Below are 20,166 nucleotides of genomic sequence, written 5' to 3'. Positions count from 1 at the left end.
GTTTTCAAAATTCACCCGTTTGTTGTGTCAGAGTGGTAGGGGCACTCTCTCCGCCATTAATGAGAGTGATAACGCTGATGTCATAGTCAATGCCAGGCTCCAGCCCTGTAACTGTGTAGTATCCTACTGAGGAGTCCACAAAATCTTCAAAAATAGGGATACCTTCTCCTGCTGCAACTACTGTGATGCGGTACCCAATAATGGTGGAGGCGTTTAGCGGGGTCCACCTCAGGCCGATGCTTGAATCGGTTATATCAACAAAGCTTAAGTCAGTGAGTTGGGGTACCTCTATTGGGTTATAAAGCAAAAAAGGGCAAAAGGAAAATAGAGGCAAAAAAAGAGGAAAAATAAAGCAGTGTTCATCAGGTGACAAGTAGTAAAATTGATGGAATGCTAAAGCAATGATGGTAATATGCAAACTTCTCTTGTCAGAGTTATCTGAAAATGATTTCCAGATCAACATTTTTTTTGGCTTCTTCCCAGCACAAAATATATTACAAACTGCTGTTTTAAATTTGAATGGATTTTTGAAAATGTTCCCCACCCCATCTGTACAATTTGAACCACGTAGGTTTGTAAAATAATAAAACTCTTTAGGAAGCCAAAATTATTCCCAGAATCCCATTATCACATCTTCAACATGTATCAGTTACTAAAAAAAGAAAAAAACGGAACCCAAATTCAAACTCTTTAGGAATAGTAACATGAAGCTTGCTTGGAAAAGGCTTGTTCGGTTTTTTAAGGAGGTTGCTGGATGATAGGTTTTCTATAGGGAACTCTAAGCAACACCATACCCCATAATGCTGTATTTTACACATGACAATTCCCATCCAAAGATGAATATAAGCATAGAACAGATAGGTATGGGTTATAAGCCTTCACCACTATTTTGTTTCACCAAATTATATGATTATGCTCAGCATCTGTGGTTTTTGTCACTGTAAGGAGAATTCTTAGTGTGAGAATTCCCTTCATTAGTATTGCTTTCAATCCCTCTTTAACTGGATAGATATGTGCTAGGGAATTGTCTGAGCTATATAGAGATTAAATGATTTGCCACACATCTAGATAGCATTACAAGTGAGAAGTGAACTGAGGTGTTCTAGACCTCAAGCTTAGTATGCTAGCCAGTACCACATGCTGCCTTTATGCTTAATTTATTTATCAAAATCAATTACAATTGGTAAGCAATACTCTAAAAACTATGAAAGGCAACATTCCATGCATATCTGTCCAGTGCATGGCACCCTGTAACAACTTCATTTTGGATGGATCAAAGCCAAGGAAAACTAAACAGTATGGCTTGAATTTTCCTGCTCACTTCATTGACCAAGAAAGTCATGTTGGTTTTCATATCACACCCTGAAGGTGGTCTCTTTAACCAGCATGATGTTTTTAAGCAAAAAAAAAAATGACATAGGCTAAGAAGTTTCAAGATACTGATTTGTTGAATAACTGAGCTGAAGTTAGGGCTTAGTTTTGGGAAAAATTATAATATTTTTACAAAATGTGAGAGAAGAGTTATCTGTTAAATAAAGCTGTAATAAGATGCATTTACCATATTACTTTTAGTGAATATTGAATATGCACAAATAACAATATTTTAGTAAAATTTCCACTTTAGAAAACAGTGCAGGGTTAATGCTAATATTTGCTATAATTATGCCACTACATCAGGTATCTGTAGGAGCAAATAGCATCCCAGGAAAGCATAGACATTTAAAGCTGCATTATCAGCAAGCATTTGTCCAAGCAGCTGGTGTAATTTCTTGGCTTGGTGAAGAGACAAAAAGTTAAAGCCCAAACATACCAGATATACAGAACCCGTTGGGGATTAAGGGTGGAATCCCCAGGGCTATTGAAACAGTGCATCTGCAATCAATAGCCGCAACTACAATGTGTTTTGCCATTACCTGGGATTACGGTATCGGAGATGGGGACACTTTCCTTGTCACCTTTGACAGTGTACACACTGACATTGTACTCCAGGCCAGGACTTAGGTTTTCGAAAGTGCAGGAACTCTGATCTGCATGGACCACTTCTTCCAGAGAATAGCCCTCTCGGCCATTTGTTGGTGTTGTGGTTATTCTGTACCCAGAGATGTCTAAATACAACCAAAATGGAATAATTAATAATTAGTTACTCTCAGAGCCTGTACAAGCAGAGTCTAAATTCTTAGAGGGTCCTACCAGGTTGGACAGGAATGCAGAGACTGTATGCCTCATCAGCACAAGACTAGCCCCCCAGGAAATGAATTTTGTTGGCTGCAACAACTCATGAGGCCATCTACTGAATCATGGAATTATCATAGTCTCTTTCAATGAAGGAAATCTTCTGACATGGATGAAATAATAAATGGGTACATATACTGCTTCTGACTCTTACTACCTCAACCTTGCCTCATCTGTAAAATGGGGGAGTTGGACAAGATGGTTTTTGAGGACTTTCAGTTTTAACTTTTTGATTTATACTATCACTTTGCTCACTTGCAAAATGAGAGTAGTAATCACACCTGCCTCAGAGAGCTGTTGTGAGAATCAAATGAGATTGGGGCAGCTAGGTGGTGCAGTGAATAGAGCACCTGCCCTGGAGTCAGGAGGACCTAAATTCAAATCTGGCCTGAGACACTTAACACTTACAAACTTGCCCATGTGACCTTGGGCAAGTCACTCAACCCCAATTGCCTTGCCTTCCCCCTCCAAAAAGACCCCCCCCAAACTAGGGAATCAAACTGCAAATTTAAAGTGTAATTTGAACCAGTAGCATCATTCTTTTTTTTTTTTGAGGGGGGAAGGTAGGGAAGTTGGGGTTAAGTGACTTGCCCAAGGTCACATGGCTAGTTTTTGTGTTAAGTGTCCGAGGCCAGATTTGAACTCAGATCCTCTTGACTCCAGGGCCAGTGGTCTATTCACTGCTCCACCTAGCCACCCCGAGTAGCATCTCATTCTTACTATCAAATTAGTAGTGAAGCAGGGAACATCATCATTAAGTATGTCAATAATTCTCATGAAAACATTTTTTCTTATTTTGGCCTTTGTTTTGCCCAACAGAAAAACATTAAGTAACAATATTTTTTTTGTTGTTGTTGTTTGGTAGATGGGATTTGAAACAAAAATACCCATGTGGATAATTTTTTTTTCAAAATACATTTTGTCATTAACATTAAGACTGAACATCGTTTCTATATATTTTGGAAACAGAATGAATTTTAAATTGTTTTTGTTTCCTAGGATTGCTTAGGTAGAAAGTAAAATTTCTAGAAATATAAGGAAGAATAAAAACAATTAACATGAATAACTATCATTGAATTTTTTCTTATCTCATATATTTTAAAATAAAAATGAAAAAATATGCCCTTTTCCTTGCCCCATTATAGAAGACAAGGCCCTATTATAGAAGTCAATGCAAGGGAAATTTTTCAAAATTGTGATAGACGATGGGCTAGTTAATTCTCAATGGTTTACGTGTGTGTGTGTGTGTGTGTGTGTGTGTGTGTACTCACATTAGGAGTCTTGTGGATAAAACTCATTTAAGCCTTTTGAACAGGCTGTGGATACACACTTTGTGTATCTACTTGACCAAATTTTCGGTGATGAATAAAAAGCATATATAAATCATTTTAGTTTTAGATGATTATCTGCAAATTTGCTCTTACCATCAAATGTCAAACTACATTTCCATTATGCTTGCAATAATACTTATCTTTAAGACGAAATAGAAAAAGGAGGCTGTTCAGAACCATTTCATCAAGTATTAGAGAGTGCCAGAGAATAGTTCATGCCTTTCAGATGGAATTGTATCAAGGAGCTGTGCAAACCACTCATAATTAAGGGAAAGTGGAACCTATTCAGCTTTGGAACCCAAAGACATTTATTTCCCTTTTGTGGATGCCATCAAGCTGAGAGCATGACCCTCTTGACTCTTCTGAGCCCTCATGAGCACTTTGGATTAAGGAAATAAGAAATGAACCACTGTAGTTCTGATCATGATTCTCTGCATCTCCTGTCATTCTTTTGCAATATCCTCAGACTATATTCCATCAATAACCCCCATTTCTGCTAATAGCTCCCTACTAAAACATAATCATGGATTTAGGTCAGAATTGTCAAACACATGCCCCATTCCTGAGTGCAGTCCAAATCAGACTTAAATGCATCTGGAAGATAGTTAACAAAATAAATAAAAACGCAATAGAGTGTAGATAGTATTAATATGGGTTATTCTAAGTCTATATGTGTAGTTTAGGGCCCCCCCTTCAGTTTGACCTTGACATCACTGCTGTAGAAAATGTACTCTTAAATGTTCCAATAAAGCATTATTTATCTGATGGGATATTATGTATCTTAGCTCCCCTGTTCCCTTTTTATAAAGAACTGAATGTTTATAATTCTGGCCCTACCTTTCTATGAAATGAAAAGAGTGAATAAAACTCCTGAATCAGGAGACTATTTCCTTTTACTTGTCTTACTATTTCCAGTATCTTTTTACCTGGGGTGGTGCTTCTTTCCCAGGAGACAGTTAGGATTCCAGTGTCAGGGTTTGCATCCAAGTGGAGGTTGGTTGGTGGAGATAGTGCTATATGAAATAAGAAAATTAAATTGTTGTGAATTAACCAATAATTCTAGAGCTTGCACACTAGGGAAAGTTATAGAAAACCTAATATTCTGCCAGGTATATTTCTTTTCTTTTAAAGCAATTGTGGTTAAGTAACTTGCTCAAGGTTACACGGCCAGGTGTTTCTGGGTGTGGTGCTGAGTATCTGAGCCTGGATTTGATCCCCAGGTCATCCCGACACTGGAGCCGGTGCTCTTGCTCGCTGACCCACCTGGCCGCCCCTAAGCAATTGGGGTTAAGTAACTTGCTCAAGGTTACACGGCCAGGTGTTTCTGAGTGGGTAATAAGTGTCTGAGCCTGGATTCGATCCCCAGGTCATCCCAACACTGGAGCCGGTGCTCTTACTCGCTGTGCTACCTGGCCGCCCCCAGGTATATTTCTCAGGAGTAGCAGTTCTCTTGGTGATGTTGACTAAAATTCTGTCTAGGCATGGAATGACCATTTCTTGAAGCTATAAGATCATTAACATGACTTTATCCTGAAGCTTGACATTAAGGATAAAACAAATAATGTTAGTGTCCCATCTATAAAATGGTATAGAAACATGGAGAGAACTGTTTATGCTGACAAACTAGATGAAAAGGGATACATGTTACTTTTTAGAAAAGAGAGTACTGAAAAATACAATCTCCTTACGTGTAACCACTTTCTTCACAATTGGGGCGTCTTTCTCTTGGCCATCTCGTAGGACTGATACAGTATATACATATTCCACTCCTGGAGTCAGGCCAGACACAACAATGCTTCCAGACTCCGAAGTCACCTCACGGGGAGCTTCTCCACCTTCACTTGGTCGTACACCCAACTGAAAGGAGATAGGCAAGTTGACAAGAATATAGTCGTTAGCTTATCTGGTTTTTGATTGACCAGAATCAAGTAAAGTCCTCTATTGCTATGAGTTACTGATTAAAGATCCAAAATCCTATAGCTTCATGTAATATGAGGGAAATTCCAGAAAGGTTCAGATAATTAGGCAAAGTACACAAGAATCTTGTTGTATTCGTTATGGCTAGAAATTTAGCATGTTGGTTGGAAAGATAATAAGCAGAAAGACCAAAACGAGAGCAGAGAGTTGGTGTAACTGAAAGGCGCTGAACATTGTTTCAGAGAAAGACTGTTTGAATAGCAATGCTTAGTAGTAGCGTAAGCATAGAAAAATTACTAGCTTCCTCTAAGCCTAAGTTTTCTCATATAATAGGTACATAATATATATTTCTCATATAATAGGTATAATAAAATATAGTCTGCCTCATAGGTTATTGTGGGGTTTGACAATGAGATAATATGTGTAAACCACTTTGAAAACTTGAATGTTTTATAAAAATGCCAGTTATTGTTACTATAAGCCTCTCCTACTGGGAGAGATACATGCCCAAACCCTATGGACACTGTTTGTCCACTGTATGATGTAGGGGAGGCTCAGGGCAAAACCCAGTGCCTATTTCTTTTGGAAAGAGTGCCGTGTTGGGAGTCCACTTGGTTTCTTGTTCTGGCTCTATTACTTACTAGCCATGTAGAGCCTCACAGGAGATAATACTTATAGAGGGCTTAGCACGGTGTCTGGAATATAGTAGATGCTTAATAAATGCTTTTCCCCTTCCTTTCCATTTCCTCTTTCTGAATATTTGTTTCTGCATCTGGAAAATGGGGAATAATAATACCTAATTCACAGGAGAGTGTTGAGGATCAAATGAGATAATGTGTGTGAAAAAGGCTGTGTGAATGGTGGTGTACTTTGTAAATGCAAAATATTTAATTTTCATTATTATTTAATGTGCCAGAAATTCCTTTAGCATTCTCTGTTTTAATGAGACCTATTCATGAACAGAAGACTTTTTGGCTGCAGTTTAGAGACAACAGCAGGTGTTATACCTTGTAGAGAAAAAAAAAAGCAAAGCCCAAGGACTTTTTAGGGGTATGTAGTATAGAGACTGGGAGAGGGGTCCTCCTTATCTTGCCCAGGCTGAAAGCACAGAGGCTTATCATGGGCCAATCCCATTACTGATTGGCACAGGAGTTTCCTAACTTGGGCCTGGCCTCGTGCTCCTGGGGGATTACTATATTGATGCCAGACTTAGTGTGGGAACCTGGCTGGCTTAGCCCTCTGCAGTTCAGTACTCCAGAATTTGAGATTTACAAGCTTCAACCTTCAGAGTAGCAAAGATTACATATGTACAGCATCAGACCTGGCCCCAAACACTCTGAATCTGTGATCATGCCTTCCATTACAGAAAGATGTATTATAAGTGAAGAATCTGACATTGTTTTGGAATTTTATGGAATAATACAAAGTTCTTTTAAACACTGATTTTTAGCATGAGTTACCCTTTTTTAGCGTTAATTATATGCACAGGTTTTTTTTTTTTTACATAAAAAGGTTTCTGAAAGTCAGAATACTATCTAGAGACTCAGATGGCATGCTGGAAATCTACTGCAAAGCTTTCTCTTGATACCCAACTAGGCACAGCATTTGGATGACCATCCCCATACTGTCTCAGACGCCTGATGTTTTAACAAACAAAACACCCCTCAAGCCTGCAGATACTACATAGATGCCTTCAGCCTTGACTTATAGTTAACTCACAACTATTTTCACCATCCTTACTACATTTTTTATTCCAAAAAGAATTCAATGATGATGTTAATGAAGATAATGATGATAGCACTCATTGGCATTTAACTTTCCCCTTTCCATCTTCATTTAAAAAAGAAAAAAGCCGAAATGTGAAACCAGCCATTTACAGAAAGGATCTTATGTCATTAACAAGAGAGTCACCTACTGAACAAAAATCTGTTGTCAAACGAGTCTGTTAAGTGGATTTTTCTTGAACTTATGGATGATTTTCATGTTAAATCATTAAAGATGCACTTTTCTATACATTTTTAAAGGCTTCATTTTCTTCTGAGAATACAAATGAAATATCAGAGTGCCTCAGAGCTCTTTCAGGTTAGAATGCAGCTCAACTTGCCTTAAAGCCGATTCTTGGAGCCGGGGTCCAGGTGATGATAATCGTGGTTTCGGTCACCTCTGTGTTATAGTGAGGAATGGAACTGGCGGGTTGCACTGTGGAGTGAAATCAATGAATGAGCCATATTCGAGCCTAGTCACGCTGTACTTTGAAATCCCCTAGTACATGACACAAACTACATAAATAATTTAAACCCTAGGAATTTTACAACCTCACTTTAAAATTCCATTTGTCCTGATTTCTTAATGGCCAAGGCAATGGTTCTGGCAACAGTATATCTTCTTCTACATACTTCTCTTAATTAAAAAACCTTTTCTAAGTCAAGTCTGCAATAACAAATGGTGACTATCATTTTAGAGTTCACACTTTCATTGAACTAAACAATAATGAACATGCTATTTTCTAGATTAAGATTTTTTATATTTTTAAGTCTTTTTGGAGGGGGGAAGGGAGGGCAATTGGGGTTAAGTGACTTGCCCAAGGTCACACAGCTAGTACGTGTTAAGCCGAATTTGAATTCAGGTCCTCCTGACTCCAGGGTCGGTGCTCTATTCACTGTGCCATCTAGCCGCTCCTAGATTAAGATTCTTAAAAAGCAGCTTGGTGGTATACTACTCCATGTGGGTTGTGTGATTTTTTAAAAAAGCTATCTTTTTGCTATTGTTGTTTTGGGAAAATACTACATAGAGGTATTCAACCCGGATTTATAGTCAACTAGATTAAGATTTTTAAAAAGCAGCTTGGTGGTATACCATTCCATGTGGGTTAACTGTTCGTTATTTTTTTTTAACCACTTTTTTGCTATTGTTTTGGGTTGGAGAAGGGTCACAAAAGAATCTGTGACCCTGTATTACCAAACACTTATTTGGTAACATATATAAAGTGAGATCAAATGAGATGATATTTATAAAAACAACTTAGCGTGGTGCCTGGAACATAGGGAGCATTATCTAAATGTTTATTCCATTTCCCCTGCTATATAAATGTCAGTCATGATGATGATGATGATGATGATGATTAGTCACACATTTTGTTTTTTTATAGGACAATTTCTACTCAAGCCATACAAGTATTTACATCTCTACTATTATTATCACTTCTGCCTTGGAGACAACATAGCGCTCTTGCTTAAAAATAGCTTCAATTTGATGTCCCTAAAATCAGGGAATGGAGCAAAAGTTTGTTATTTTGAGTCTCCTAGAATTTTGACCACATGCTTATTTCCCTTTGTGGAGACCTGATGTTTACAATAAGAAGAACAGAGAAAGGCCTTGTATAAGTATGGCTTGAGGCAGACATTTCCAACAGCCTTAAAAATGTCACCCTACATTTAGAACTTGTGAAAAGATGGATGAAAAGGTAGGAGGAGGTTTTTAATGAAGAGAGCAGGCTTGCCAGTGACTCATCCTTTCCATCTCAGGCAGAGGAAAGGCAGCTCATCTCTAACCTGGAGAGAACTGCTCTTGGAGTTAGTGAGGAAGGTTCTCAGTGAGTGTGGTAGCCAATCCGAAGGCTGTCCAGTGTGTTAACTGGGCAAACCTGAAGGAAAATTGTTAAGCAGACACAGCATATCTTTAGCACCATGTAGCCTTCTTTCCAGTTTCATTTAGGGAACCCCCTTAACATTGGCTCAGGTGTCTTTTTTTTCCTAGGCTCTTACTGTTTCCCAAATAAAAATTTGCTCTCATGAAAATGTGATAAATCCAATCGCACTCAAACAAAAATGACTGTGAAAGGCTTTAAATACTGCTCTTCTTAAAGGCATTTATGTACTTTAAAAGATACTAAAGCCACCAGCTAATGGTGAAAACCTCCACCTCTAATGGTAGAATCAATTCTGTCCCTGAAATCACAATTTAGTAAGTGGTCACATCATCTGACTATAGATAAGGAACACTCAATGTGACACTGAAACTCAGCCAGCAGTGGTGAATTTCTTTTAGATACTAGTACCATCTAACATTTGCAAGAGTGATAATTCTCTATTGTGACTTACTCATCATGTGAACAAAGGTATCTTTGGGTGTCTTTATAGAACTTTACCTACTTGTAGACTTTCAAACTGTGGTTTGATCAGCATTTTCTGTTAAAGACATACAGGTAGAAAAAAATCCCAAGCTACAAACTTACACCATAATATCAAACAAAAACTTTGACTTGGACTACATATTACAGGTTCTAGCAGCTTGGCTAATACCTAATTAATTAGTAATTAATGCTAATTATGGCCCAAAGGACATATCATATGTACCTGAATATCCTCCTTAGGTATACAAACTTGGAATCAGAAAGATGTGGGTTCAAATCCTGCCTCTGATCCTAGGTATGTGGTCCTGAGGAAGTCACATAACTGCTTTGTGCCTTATGTTACTCTCTAGAATTTATCCACCAAGTCAGAGGAAGTAACGATTCACCTACATGTATTTGTGTATCCCACCAACAACTCTAACTCGGCATGGAATAAATTCCACTTATAAAAATATCTCTTATATCTACCATCTTCTTTCTAGTCCCATTGCCTCTACCCCATTTGAAACCCTCATTATAATCTGGACCACTATTAAAATGCTATTATAATAGCCTTCTGAAAGGGTTTTCTTGCTTCCATTCTCTCCCTACCCTAAACCATTCTTCAGAAAGATGACAAAATTATCATCCTGTGGTAGAGATCTGGTCATGCCACTCCTTTGATCAAAATCCTTCAGTGGCTTACTATTGCCTTTTGAGTATAGTTAAAAATTCTTAGTCCTCAAGGCCCTTAACAATCTGGGACCACTCTACCTTTTCTAGAGCTCCCTTACCCTTCAGCTAAACTGGGTCACTTAGTACCTCTCAAACATGCTCCAAACTTCTTCAAAGCACCTTTGGTTTTGATTATACCTTTAATTTCTGGACAAGTCACTGCTACTTCACATTTGTGAGAAGTCTAAAATTTACTTGGCAAATTGAGGTAAACATTCAATCACAAGTCTGATAAAGCAGGAAAGCTAAAAGGATATTTGAAAGGCTTCTATACTGACATGTCTGCTTTGACATAATTGAAAATATTTTTCCTTTAATAGGGGCTATACTTAACAAAGAAGACCACAGAAATTTCTATTGTGTAACAGAGCTCTCAGAAATAACCGTGATAATCTTCCTGACTCCAAGTCTAGTACATTATCCACTGAACAGAGCCCCATACAATTCTCCTACATTATATAATTTTCTCTTTTAAAATTATATAAAAATATCTATTGATAAGCCATTGCCTGGAATAAGTTATCAAACTATCAAATCTTCCTTAGTAGCAGTTTCAACAACATATAGGACTGTGTATATCTACATCTTTTCTTTAGCCCACTAGTAATTCAAAATAGGAGCACTCAGTTAATTAATTGATCACAAAGGCTGTCAGATATACAGGCAATTCCCCTTCCCACTATCTTATCTGCAAGTAGAAACACTAAATGCTGCTTTGCACCAAGCACTGTCCTGACCCTATTGATTCACAATCAATCAATAAACATTTATTAATCACCTAAAAAAATAAATAACCATAATAGTTTTCTGAGCATTTTAAAAACTAACTTCTAAAAAATCTTTTTAGTAATCAGTGATGTGTTCCTTCTGAAAAAAAGAATCTCTGCTGTCTTAATGGTATAGTTCCTATAGGTCTTCACAAGAAAGAAATTGATCCTTTGGTAATAAATTACATTAAAGCATGGCTAAGGACACTGAATTATTGATTTTCTCTTATAATAAGGCATCATTTAACATGATTAAATGGAAATGTCATTTATATTGGGTGACAGTACAATGATTAGGGGTGGAGGTAAGCTCCCTGACCAAGCCTCATTCATCAAATTTAAATGTGGAATAAATTTTGAATCATGTCAGAAATTCTCAATGGTGTGTTTCTGTATGTGTGTGTGTGTGTGTGTGTGTGTGAGAACCGGTTCACACTTGGAATGATTTCAAGAAAATTCCCATCAGAACTTGTACAGTTTATACTCATGTACAAACCTATCTCCAATTCCAGATGTGATCAATAGAAACCAGGGTAACATGGGCTGCAGATGAGAAACTCAAAGGCTCTTATCCTAGGAAGTCTATTTTCATTATGTCAAAAATGAATGTTATTGACTAAAAACAGCACATGTTTAATGAAGGCTGCTTGTCACTCATCCATTTCATTCCCTTCAATGAGCATGATCTGCTGAAAGCATTTGGAAGATAACATAAATCATTCATGCAGATCAGTGGTTTTCAATTTGCCCTGGAAAAAAGTGAGTGCCATATTTCAAGATACTTATCTCAATGAAACACATAGTGTTCAGCTGGAAATAAGGCTCACAATCCCTTTGTAATGTCAATGGGAAGACATTTAATAGAAATAACTTTGTGAATAAGACCCTTAATTATAATGTCATTGTATTTAGGGTGGTTGATTTAAGACCATTTTCTATAAAACAATTTTAAGAGAAGAGCAGATATGCATATGCTCACTATTTATTGTCATGTCTTTATTGCTGTGGAATTTAAGAGCCTTTAAAAAAAATCTGCTGTGCTCTATAGAAGTACTTTAAACTGCTCCTGATAATGCCACCCTAAATAAGAGAATGAATTGTTTCTTGGTTTGGCTTCTCTGATGCCTGCTTTCTTTCCATAATAGTGGAGGGTTTGAGTAGCAGCCTGTACCAGTCTTTTAACCTCTCTATGCCTACATTTACACATCTTTTAATGATAATGATATTCTTTATATCACTTATTGTACTCTTACAAGGAAAGTGCTTTGTAAACTCTAACAGCTTTGAAGATGTGTTATCTTTATTATTCCTCAATGTAGCTGTTAGCCCCTGTCTTATACCCATTGGCTAGCATCCAATACCTCTAAAATATTAATGGAAAGGCATGAATTCTATTTTTTTTCTTTATTCCTCCATATCCTGATCTAACCAGTCTTTGGGGACTTGTTTGGTTACAAAGGGAGCATAGAATTTGAGAGGTGGGAAGGATCTCAGCAGCCTTCTAGCTCAGGGTATACATGAAAGAAATTCCTCCTATGACATACCCCACCAGTGGTCATCTATTTGAACTGAATTCAATTTTCAACTAGTCATGTAATCATTTGTGCTGTGAATTATGTCCCAATGCAAAATGCATTACTGACAATCCTTTCTTTTGAAAAATGACTTTGCATATGGGAGATCTATGTATTGGAATCTGACCAATCCAATGTCACTTGTACAGAGAGGTTTGGCTTACAGGTAGTGAAGATTCCAGTTTGCTTAGGGCTCTGTTGATTTCCTTTGACAGCTACCAAGGAAGCAGTGTACTCAGATCCTGGCTGCAGATTCCTCAGTGGGTACTGGGTGGCAGATGGCCCCACATTATACTGCTTTGGTTGGTTTCCTCTTGTTGGGCTCACAGTGAGTCTATATCCCGCTATCCTGGCACGAGGTGGAGTCCAGGTAACCAAGACTGTGGTGTCAGTCTCGTTGACAAACCTTAAGTTAGTAGGAGCATCCAGTTCTAAGAAAGAAGGAGAAGGAAAAATAAGGAATAGGGCTTTTTTTTTTCAGGCAGAATTTATGTGATCAATTAATTAAAGATAGCTACATATACCTATCTGTCCTAACAGGGTTGAAATTTTGTGGGTAAACACAAAAACAGAAAAGAAATACCAACTCTTTTTATCTAGACAGACAAGTGGCTCAGAAGATAGAGCCCTGGGCTTGGGGTCAGGAAGAAAGGCTTGAGTTCAAATAAAGCCTCAGGCACTTACTAGCTGGATTACCCTGGACAAGTCATTTAACTTTCCTCAGCCTTAGTTTATTTTTGAAATGGGGGTAATAGTATGGTTGTGAAGATAAAATGAGATGCTTGTCAAATATTTTGTAAACCTTAAAAATCTTCATAAATATTAGATGTTATATTAATTATATATAAAATTATATGATGTTTTATTATTATTACATATTATATTCTAATATTATGTCATAATATATTATTATTATATTATCTTGTATGTACATCCATCTTCCATATTAGAATATAAGTTCCATGAAGGCAGGGTCTTTGGTTTTTCTTTGTATCCTTAGAGTTTAGCCCAGTGTCTGGCACATAGTAAGAGCTTAATAAATAGTTGTTGATGTATTGATTAATATGGAAGCTTTGCTAAATTTTACCTGATTCTTATAGAACTGCTATCTCTGAATATGATACTTCCTCCTGTATTAATTTCAATGTATGAGTTTCCCATCATCATATACACAAAATAAAAGAAAATAAAAGTCTTTCTATGCTAGAAAATTTCTTTTCTATTTCTTTTCACAAAAATATTATTTGGAGAAATTAAATATTTTCTTCATGTGACTCAGGTAAAGATAATGCTTCCTGCTCTAAAAGCAAAACCAACAGTTCCATAGTCAATTCTGTCCTATAGGAAGGAAGTACAGAAATCGTAACTTTTCATTTGTAGCCAAGTAACTCAGCACCTGCCTTCAGGGTTAAGAACTATTCTGGGTGATATTTATTGATAGTTTTTCTCCATGATTTAGCCCAGGAGTTTTAAATATTTTTGTGTGAGTTATAGATCCCTCTGGCAATCTGGTGGAACCTATAGACTCCTCAGAATGTTTTCAAATCATAAAATTAAGTACATAGAATTACAAGGGAAACCACAATCTTATTTAAGTAGTTATCAAAATATTAAAAAAAAAGTCCACAAAGCCCAAGTTAAAAACATCTGGTTTACCAGAAAATGCCCTGGCTTTAGAATTAGAAGTGTGTGTGTGTGTGTGTGTGTGTGTGTGTGTGTGGTGTCAGGGCAGCTAGGTGGTACAGTGAATAGAGCACCAGACCTGGAGTCAGGAGGACCTGAGTTCAAATGTGACTTCAGATACTTGACACTAACTGTGTGACCTTGGGCAAGTCACTTAACCCTGATTGCCCTGCCTTCCCCACTACTCCCCTCCAAAAAAAGAAAACAAAAAAGAATTAGAAGTGGGATCAAATTCCAGATCTGCTGATCTGTATGACCTTGGCTAAATAAATGTCTTCAATCAATCAAATAGACATATATTAAGCATCTCTTATGTGTCAGGCACTGAGCTAAGCATTGGGAATATAAACAGTGGCAAGACAGTCCCCATCCTCAAGGAGCTTACAATCTAATGGGAGAGACAGCATGCAAACAATTATTTATAAAGCAAGCTATATAGGAAATAATTAGGAGGAAAGGCACTAGAAGTAAGAGGGTTTGAGAAAAATTTCCTGCCAAAACAGAGTTGAAGAGGGAGTGCATTCCTGGCATGGGGACAGCCAGAGAAAGTGCCTGAAGATGAGAGATGGAGTGTCTTGTTCATGGAACATCAAGGAGGCCAGTGTCACTGAATCAATGAGGATGTGTTGGGGAGTAAGGTGTGAGACCACAGGAAACGTTGGAGGGGGTCAGGTTGTGAAGGACTTTGAATGCCAACCAGAGCACTTTGCATTTGATCCTGGAGGCAACAGGAAGCCCCTGGAGTTTACTCAGTAGGGGGTGACATAATCCGACTTGTGCATTAGGAAAGTCACTTTATTGGTTGAAGAGAGGATGGATTGGAGTGGGAAAAGACTGGAGACAGACAGACACCCATCAGCAGGCTATTGTAATAGTACGGGTGTGAGGTAATAAGGGATAGGACCAGAGTGGTAGCAGTGTCAGAGGAGAGAAGTGGGAGGGGGTGAGGGAAGGGCATATTCTAGAGATGTTACAAAGGTGAAACCAACAGCCCTGGCATCAGCTTGGATATAGAGGATGAAAGATAGTGAGGAGTCCAGGATGATTCCTAGGGGTCTACCCTACATCCTATCCTAGGGTCTGAGGGTTGGGAGGATGAAGTTGTCCTTTACAATAATAGGGAAAGTGTGTGTATGTGGGGGCTGGTTAGGGGGAAAGATAATGTGTCCAATTTGTACATATTTAATTTAAAATGTCTACTGGACATGCAGTTCAGATATCCAAAAAGCCACTGGAGATGTAAGACTGGAAGTCAGCTAGAGGGGTTAGGGCAGGATAGGTAGATTTAAGAATCATCAGAATAGAGATGCTAATTAAATCTTTGGGAGTGGTTGAGATCAACCTCTCTAGGCTGGTTTTCTTGTTTATAAAATGAGTGGGTTGGATTTTACAAATTCTAAACACCCTACCAGCTTTCCATCCATTCTCTGACTTGCCTTGTCAAATGCTTTTCGGTTCTATGTTGCCATTATGAGATTCCAAATAACCATTAAAACTTTCAGTGAAATAAAGGATAAATGACAATCAGTCTTCCTGTTCAGTAGTGAGCTAATGCTAAGTCCTAGCTTTATTTAACCCTTGGTATATTTTATATTAAGAGGGTTTGAGAAAGACTTCCTGTAAAAGATAGACTTTTAGTTAGAACTTAAAGGAAGCCAGGGAGGTCGACAGGTAGAGAAGAGGAGGGAGAACATTCAAGGCATAGGGCATGTCCCCCATGAAATTCTACCTGATACACAAACATTAATTTGAATTTTTTTTTTAGCTTAAAGTACGGTATCCCTTACACACTTCATCATAAGGCTGAATGTAATGATCATCATCAAAATAGCATGTACTTTAAAGTTTGCAAAGTACTTTAGGTATGGTATCTCATTTAGTCCTCACAACAACTTCAGGAGGTAGGTGCTATTATTATCCCCATATTTTACAGATGAGGAAACTGAGACTGGGAGGGGTTAAATGATTTGTCCAAGGTCACACAACTCATAAATATTTGAGGCAAGATCTGAATTCAGGTCTTTCTTACTACAAGATAGCCATCTAGTCACTGTAGCATGTATGAAAGGGCTCCAAAATTTGCTGACCATGATGAAAACCATATTGCAGACAGCAATAGAGGATAACAATAGTAAAGATGATATTGAGGTTTGCAAATTGCTTTACAAATAGATTAATAATTCAAAGGAATGCCAGAGGGTATCTAGTTCTGTACTCTTACAAGTGATTTCTCCAAGGTGAGACACTAGCAAAGGACCACCCAGTATGGTGTGCCTGCATCAAAGCAGGCTCTGTGCTCTATAAGTGAAGCAGAATTGTATTAACTTAAAAGAAATGTGAGATGTGTAGACTTAGAAACATCTCCATACCAAATGTTCATATGGGCTATTTATGCCTGACCTGTGTGGTAGAGCCTTCTAATCTCATATTGGTCTGATCAGCTACAGTCAGACACACTATACCTCGATAGTGACATAGAGATGTCATTTTGGTCCTTTTCAATAATGAAGGTCATCAACCAACCAACCAACCAACCAACCAACCAACCAACCAAGGTCAGATGCCAGTGTTAGGAATTTGATTTGAGTTTGACTCTTACTTCAAATCCAACACACTTTCCATTGCACCAACTGACCTCAACCGTTTCATATTGTACTTAAAGAAAGAAAAATTTGGGCACAAAATAACTTACTGGTGGTCTGTTCTCCTGTCAACGGCTTGCTCTCCTTTCCATGGTTCACTGCAAAGATCTTGAAGTAGTAGGTGACTCCAGGGGAGAGCCCACTGACCTCAGCAAAGGTATTCCTGCTGACTGGCAGCCTCTGTCCATGCTCCCCGGGGAGATTGACAGGGACTACATCCACCCTGTAGCCAGTCACAGCACTTTCAGGGGGGCTCCACATGATGGTGACTTTGACGTCTGTCACTTCCACAAACTGCAGGTCCGTAGGGGGAGGAACCTTGTCTAAAAATATGAAATGAGAGATCGACAAACTGTCATTTAAAATCACTGGAGAAATTTATATTTTTAAAAATTATCTAAGGAAAGGGAGAAAGGGAAAAGTGACTACAAGTTTCTTAAAGCCAGGGATTGCATTTTTGTATCCCCAGGCCTTGTGCATGGTTGATGCTTAGAGTAAAACTTGTTGAATTGAATTGATAATGACATTTTCCATTAAAAAGCTTTTCTAAATGCTTTCTCAGTTTGCTGGCTTACTTTTGGCCTTTGATACTTTTAATTGGAATATTTAGATAACAGAATGAGTTTTCAGAACATAAGCTATATTCCCAGGAAACAAAATCATTTACGATGACATACATTGTGCTTTTTCCTTTTAATGAACTATAGGGGTAACACTGAGGAGCACTTGGTGGGCATCGGGCTTACCTGTAACCCTTTGGTAAGGCTACATAAAATCTACATATGGTTCATTTTTAATCAGTGATAACTAACAGTACATAAAGTGGCCATTTTATCTAAAATGTCACCAAGATGATTTGCACATATGAAGCATTGGCAGAGAGCTAAAACTCTCTTCCAGGGACAATGCTTTCTTTCTTTCTTTTGTCCAACACAAAAGCTTACAGAATGAATAGAACCCGTTCGATAAGATTATCACAGAAAGCATTTGGAATGTTACCTGGACGCTGGACTCCAGTGGTTTCTTGTTGAATGAAGACAGGGGTACTCTCTTGATTTTCTTCCACAGCATAAATAGTGATGTTATATTGAACCCCAGGTTGCAAGTCACTAAGAGTTACAGAATCAGCAGTTTCTGGGAGATTGAGCTCTGTACTGCTTCCTTCAACTGAGGGGGTATACACGATTCTGTAACCTGTAAGGCCAAAAATAAAGTGAGGCAACTTTTCCTTAAGAAAACACTTATTTGATAACTTTTTCCTAACTGAAGAGGTCATAGCCCTTCTGGTATTATAGGTTCTTAGTGGGCAGGGACTGTGTTTTTGAAGCTTTAACACAATGCTATGCACATAGCAAGGGCTGAAAAAGTATTTGTTGAATTGAACTGAATCCGTAGAATGATGTCATTTGCAAAAATGACCATCTACTCCTACATTTTAACATAGGGATAATTCAGAAACCAAAAAGGATAGAATTCTAAAAGAAAGACACTAAAGAATTTTAAAATGAACTTTTTTTAGACATGCAATTTCAGTGGCATAGAAACTCCTTATATCAATGCAGACCTGAAATTTCTCTGCAATTTATAGCCTGAAGATTGGAGATTGGGGTACCAAGAAGTGAAGTTTCTTGCCCAAGGTCAACATGTGTCAAGGTAGGACTAGACCCCAAATCTTCCTGAATCTGAAATTAGTTCTCTATTCTCTACATAACAGTAACTCTCAAAAAATGTCATAAGGTTCACATACAATCATAAATGCACAGAGAAATTTTCTATATGAAGGGAGAAGTGACTGTAAGGTCCTTAAAGCCAGGGATTGGTTTTTTTTTTGGAGGGCAATTGGGGTTAAGTGACTTGCCCAATGTCACACGACTAGTAAGTGTGTTAAGTGTCTGAGGTCGGATTGGAACTCAGGTCCTCCTGACTCCAGGGCCGGTGCTCTATTCACTATGCCTCCAGGGATTGTTATTATATTCCCAGCCCTTACACACATTAGGAGCTTAAAAAATGCATGTTGATCATGGTGGGTTGGAACAATGAAAAGAGAATTCCCTTCTTTATTCTTCTTCCACAGCTTTCCTTTGAGCTAGATCTTTAGGGGAATTACTGCTTTAAAACAGTCTAGAAAAAAATGCTATAGTGAGGAAAAATCAGAAATACTTTAAAAAGCCTATTTAAGGCCCAGTTTAGTAAATAGCAATTTTGCTTTGTCACTATCTGGTTTTTCACACTTATGTGTATGGTTACTATACAAGATCTTACTTTTGGAATATGTGTCTACATGTAGTGTGTGTGTGTGTGTGTGTGTATGCATGTGTGTGTGTGAACTGCAAGAGACATGAGCTATGTCAGGAGATTATAAAACCTACACTTCCCATCCCTTTGTTGTTGTAAATAACCGCATTTTAAGCAAAACTCTGAATTGTTAAAATTGTTAAAATACCCCTGTCCTCTCTCCCCCCTGCCCCAATCCCAGAAGAAACCCTTCCAGCCAAAGGTAGAGGAGAGCAAATCAACCTGTGATGGGGGCCTGTGGTCTGCTCCAGCGAATGACAATTGAGGTATCATCTACTCTGTCCACTGCGGGGTCAGGAGGAGCATCAGGTGCTGATAAGTGAAAAGAACAAGGAAGAAATGAGAGAAATGTCCTCAAAATCAGAGATTGTATTTTACAGAAAAAGTTTTGTGTGTTTGTGAAGTGCAAACATACCTGTTGTCTGTGAGGTGGATAGGATCAGATTTTGTTCTCCTTCTTCAGAGATCTGATAGACATTTACAATGTATTTGCGTCCAGGAAGCAAGTCAGGGATGTTAACGGAAGTGGCTGTGCTTGGAAGATCTTTGAAAAGAAAAACCAAATTTGCTAAGCAGATTCTGTTCAAGAGCAAAGATAGCATCCTGCTGCAACGCCAACCTGCCCTCCCATAAGACTGGACAGTTTTCATGTATGTAGAAGGTAAGGTGGCAAAATTTCTCTTATACCCATTACTGTCATCATTTTTTAATGGCAAAACTGAGTCATAGAGAGAGATTGCCCAGACAATGCAATCAACACCAGAACTATAGAACCAGAAATCTCTAGCATAGGAAATGATATAATTTTCCCCCTAGAAAAGGAGCTCCTACAGTGTGTGTGTGTGTGTGTGTGTGTGTGTGTGTGTGTGTGTGTGTGTG

The 20,166-nt window shown here is 38.1% G+C and overlaps 1 protein-coding gene across 12 annotated transcripts in view; it reads right to left on the bottom strand.

Moving 5' to 3' along the window:
- FN1 (fibronectin 1) overlaps positions 1-20,166 on the bottom strand; it is an 85,222-nt gene that overhangs the window by 30,929 nt on the left and 34,127 nt on the right. For 6 of the 12 annotated variants that reach the window (XM_069075190.1, XM_069075191.1, XM_069075196.1 and 3 more), the window contains exons 16-25: positions 19,703-19,831; positions 19,510-19,599; positions 17,992-18,186; positions 17,043-17,315; positions 12,832-13,098; positions 7,585-7,679; positions 5,252-5,420; positions 4,490-4,576; positions 1,914-2,105; positions 16-288 (exon numbers count right to left, since the gene is read on the bottom strand). In XM_069075190.1, the coding sequence (XP_068931291.1) occupies positions 16-288; positions 1,914-2,105; positions 4,490-4,576; positions 5,252-5,420; positions 7,585-7,679; positions 12,832-13,098; positions 17,043-17,315; positions 17,992-18,186; positions 19,510-19,599; positions 19,703-19,831 (1,770 nt within the window). The remainder of the gene's footprint in view (positions 1-15; positions 289-1,913; positions 2,106-4,489; positions 4,577-5,251; positions 5,421-7,584; positions 7,680-12,831; positions 13,099-17,042; positions 17,316-17,991; positions 18,187-19,509; positions 19,600-19,702; positions 19,832-20,166) is intronic. The other 6 variants (XM_069075193.1, XM_069075195.1, XM_069075200.1 and 3 more) reach the window with 1 other exon arrangement.

The sequence above is a fragment of the Petaurus breviceps genome, unplaced genomic scaffold, assembly GCF_028583685.1.
Source record: "Petaurus breviceps papuanus isolate PSGF00001 unplaced genomic scaffold, PetGlider_PUasm1.0 90903, whole genome shotgun sequence".
Taxonomy (NCBI): Eukaryota; Metazoa; Chordata; class Mammalia; order Diprotodontia; family Petauridae; genus Petaurus; species Petaurus breviceps.
This window is presented reverse-complemented; position numbering and strand designations above follow the sequence as displayed.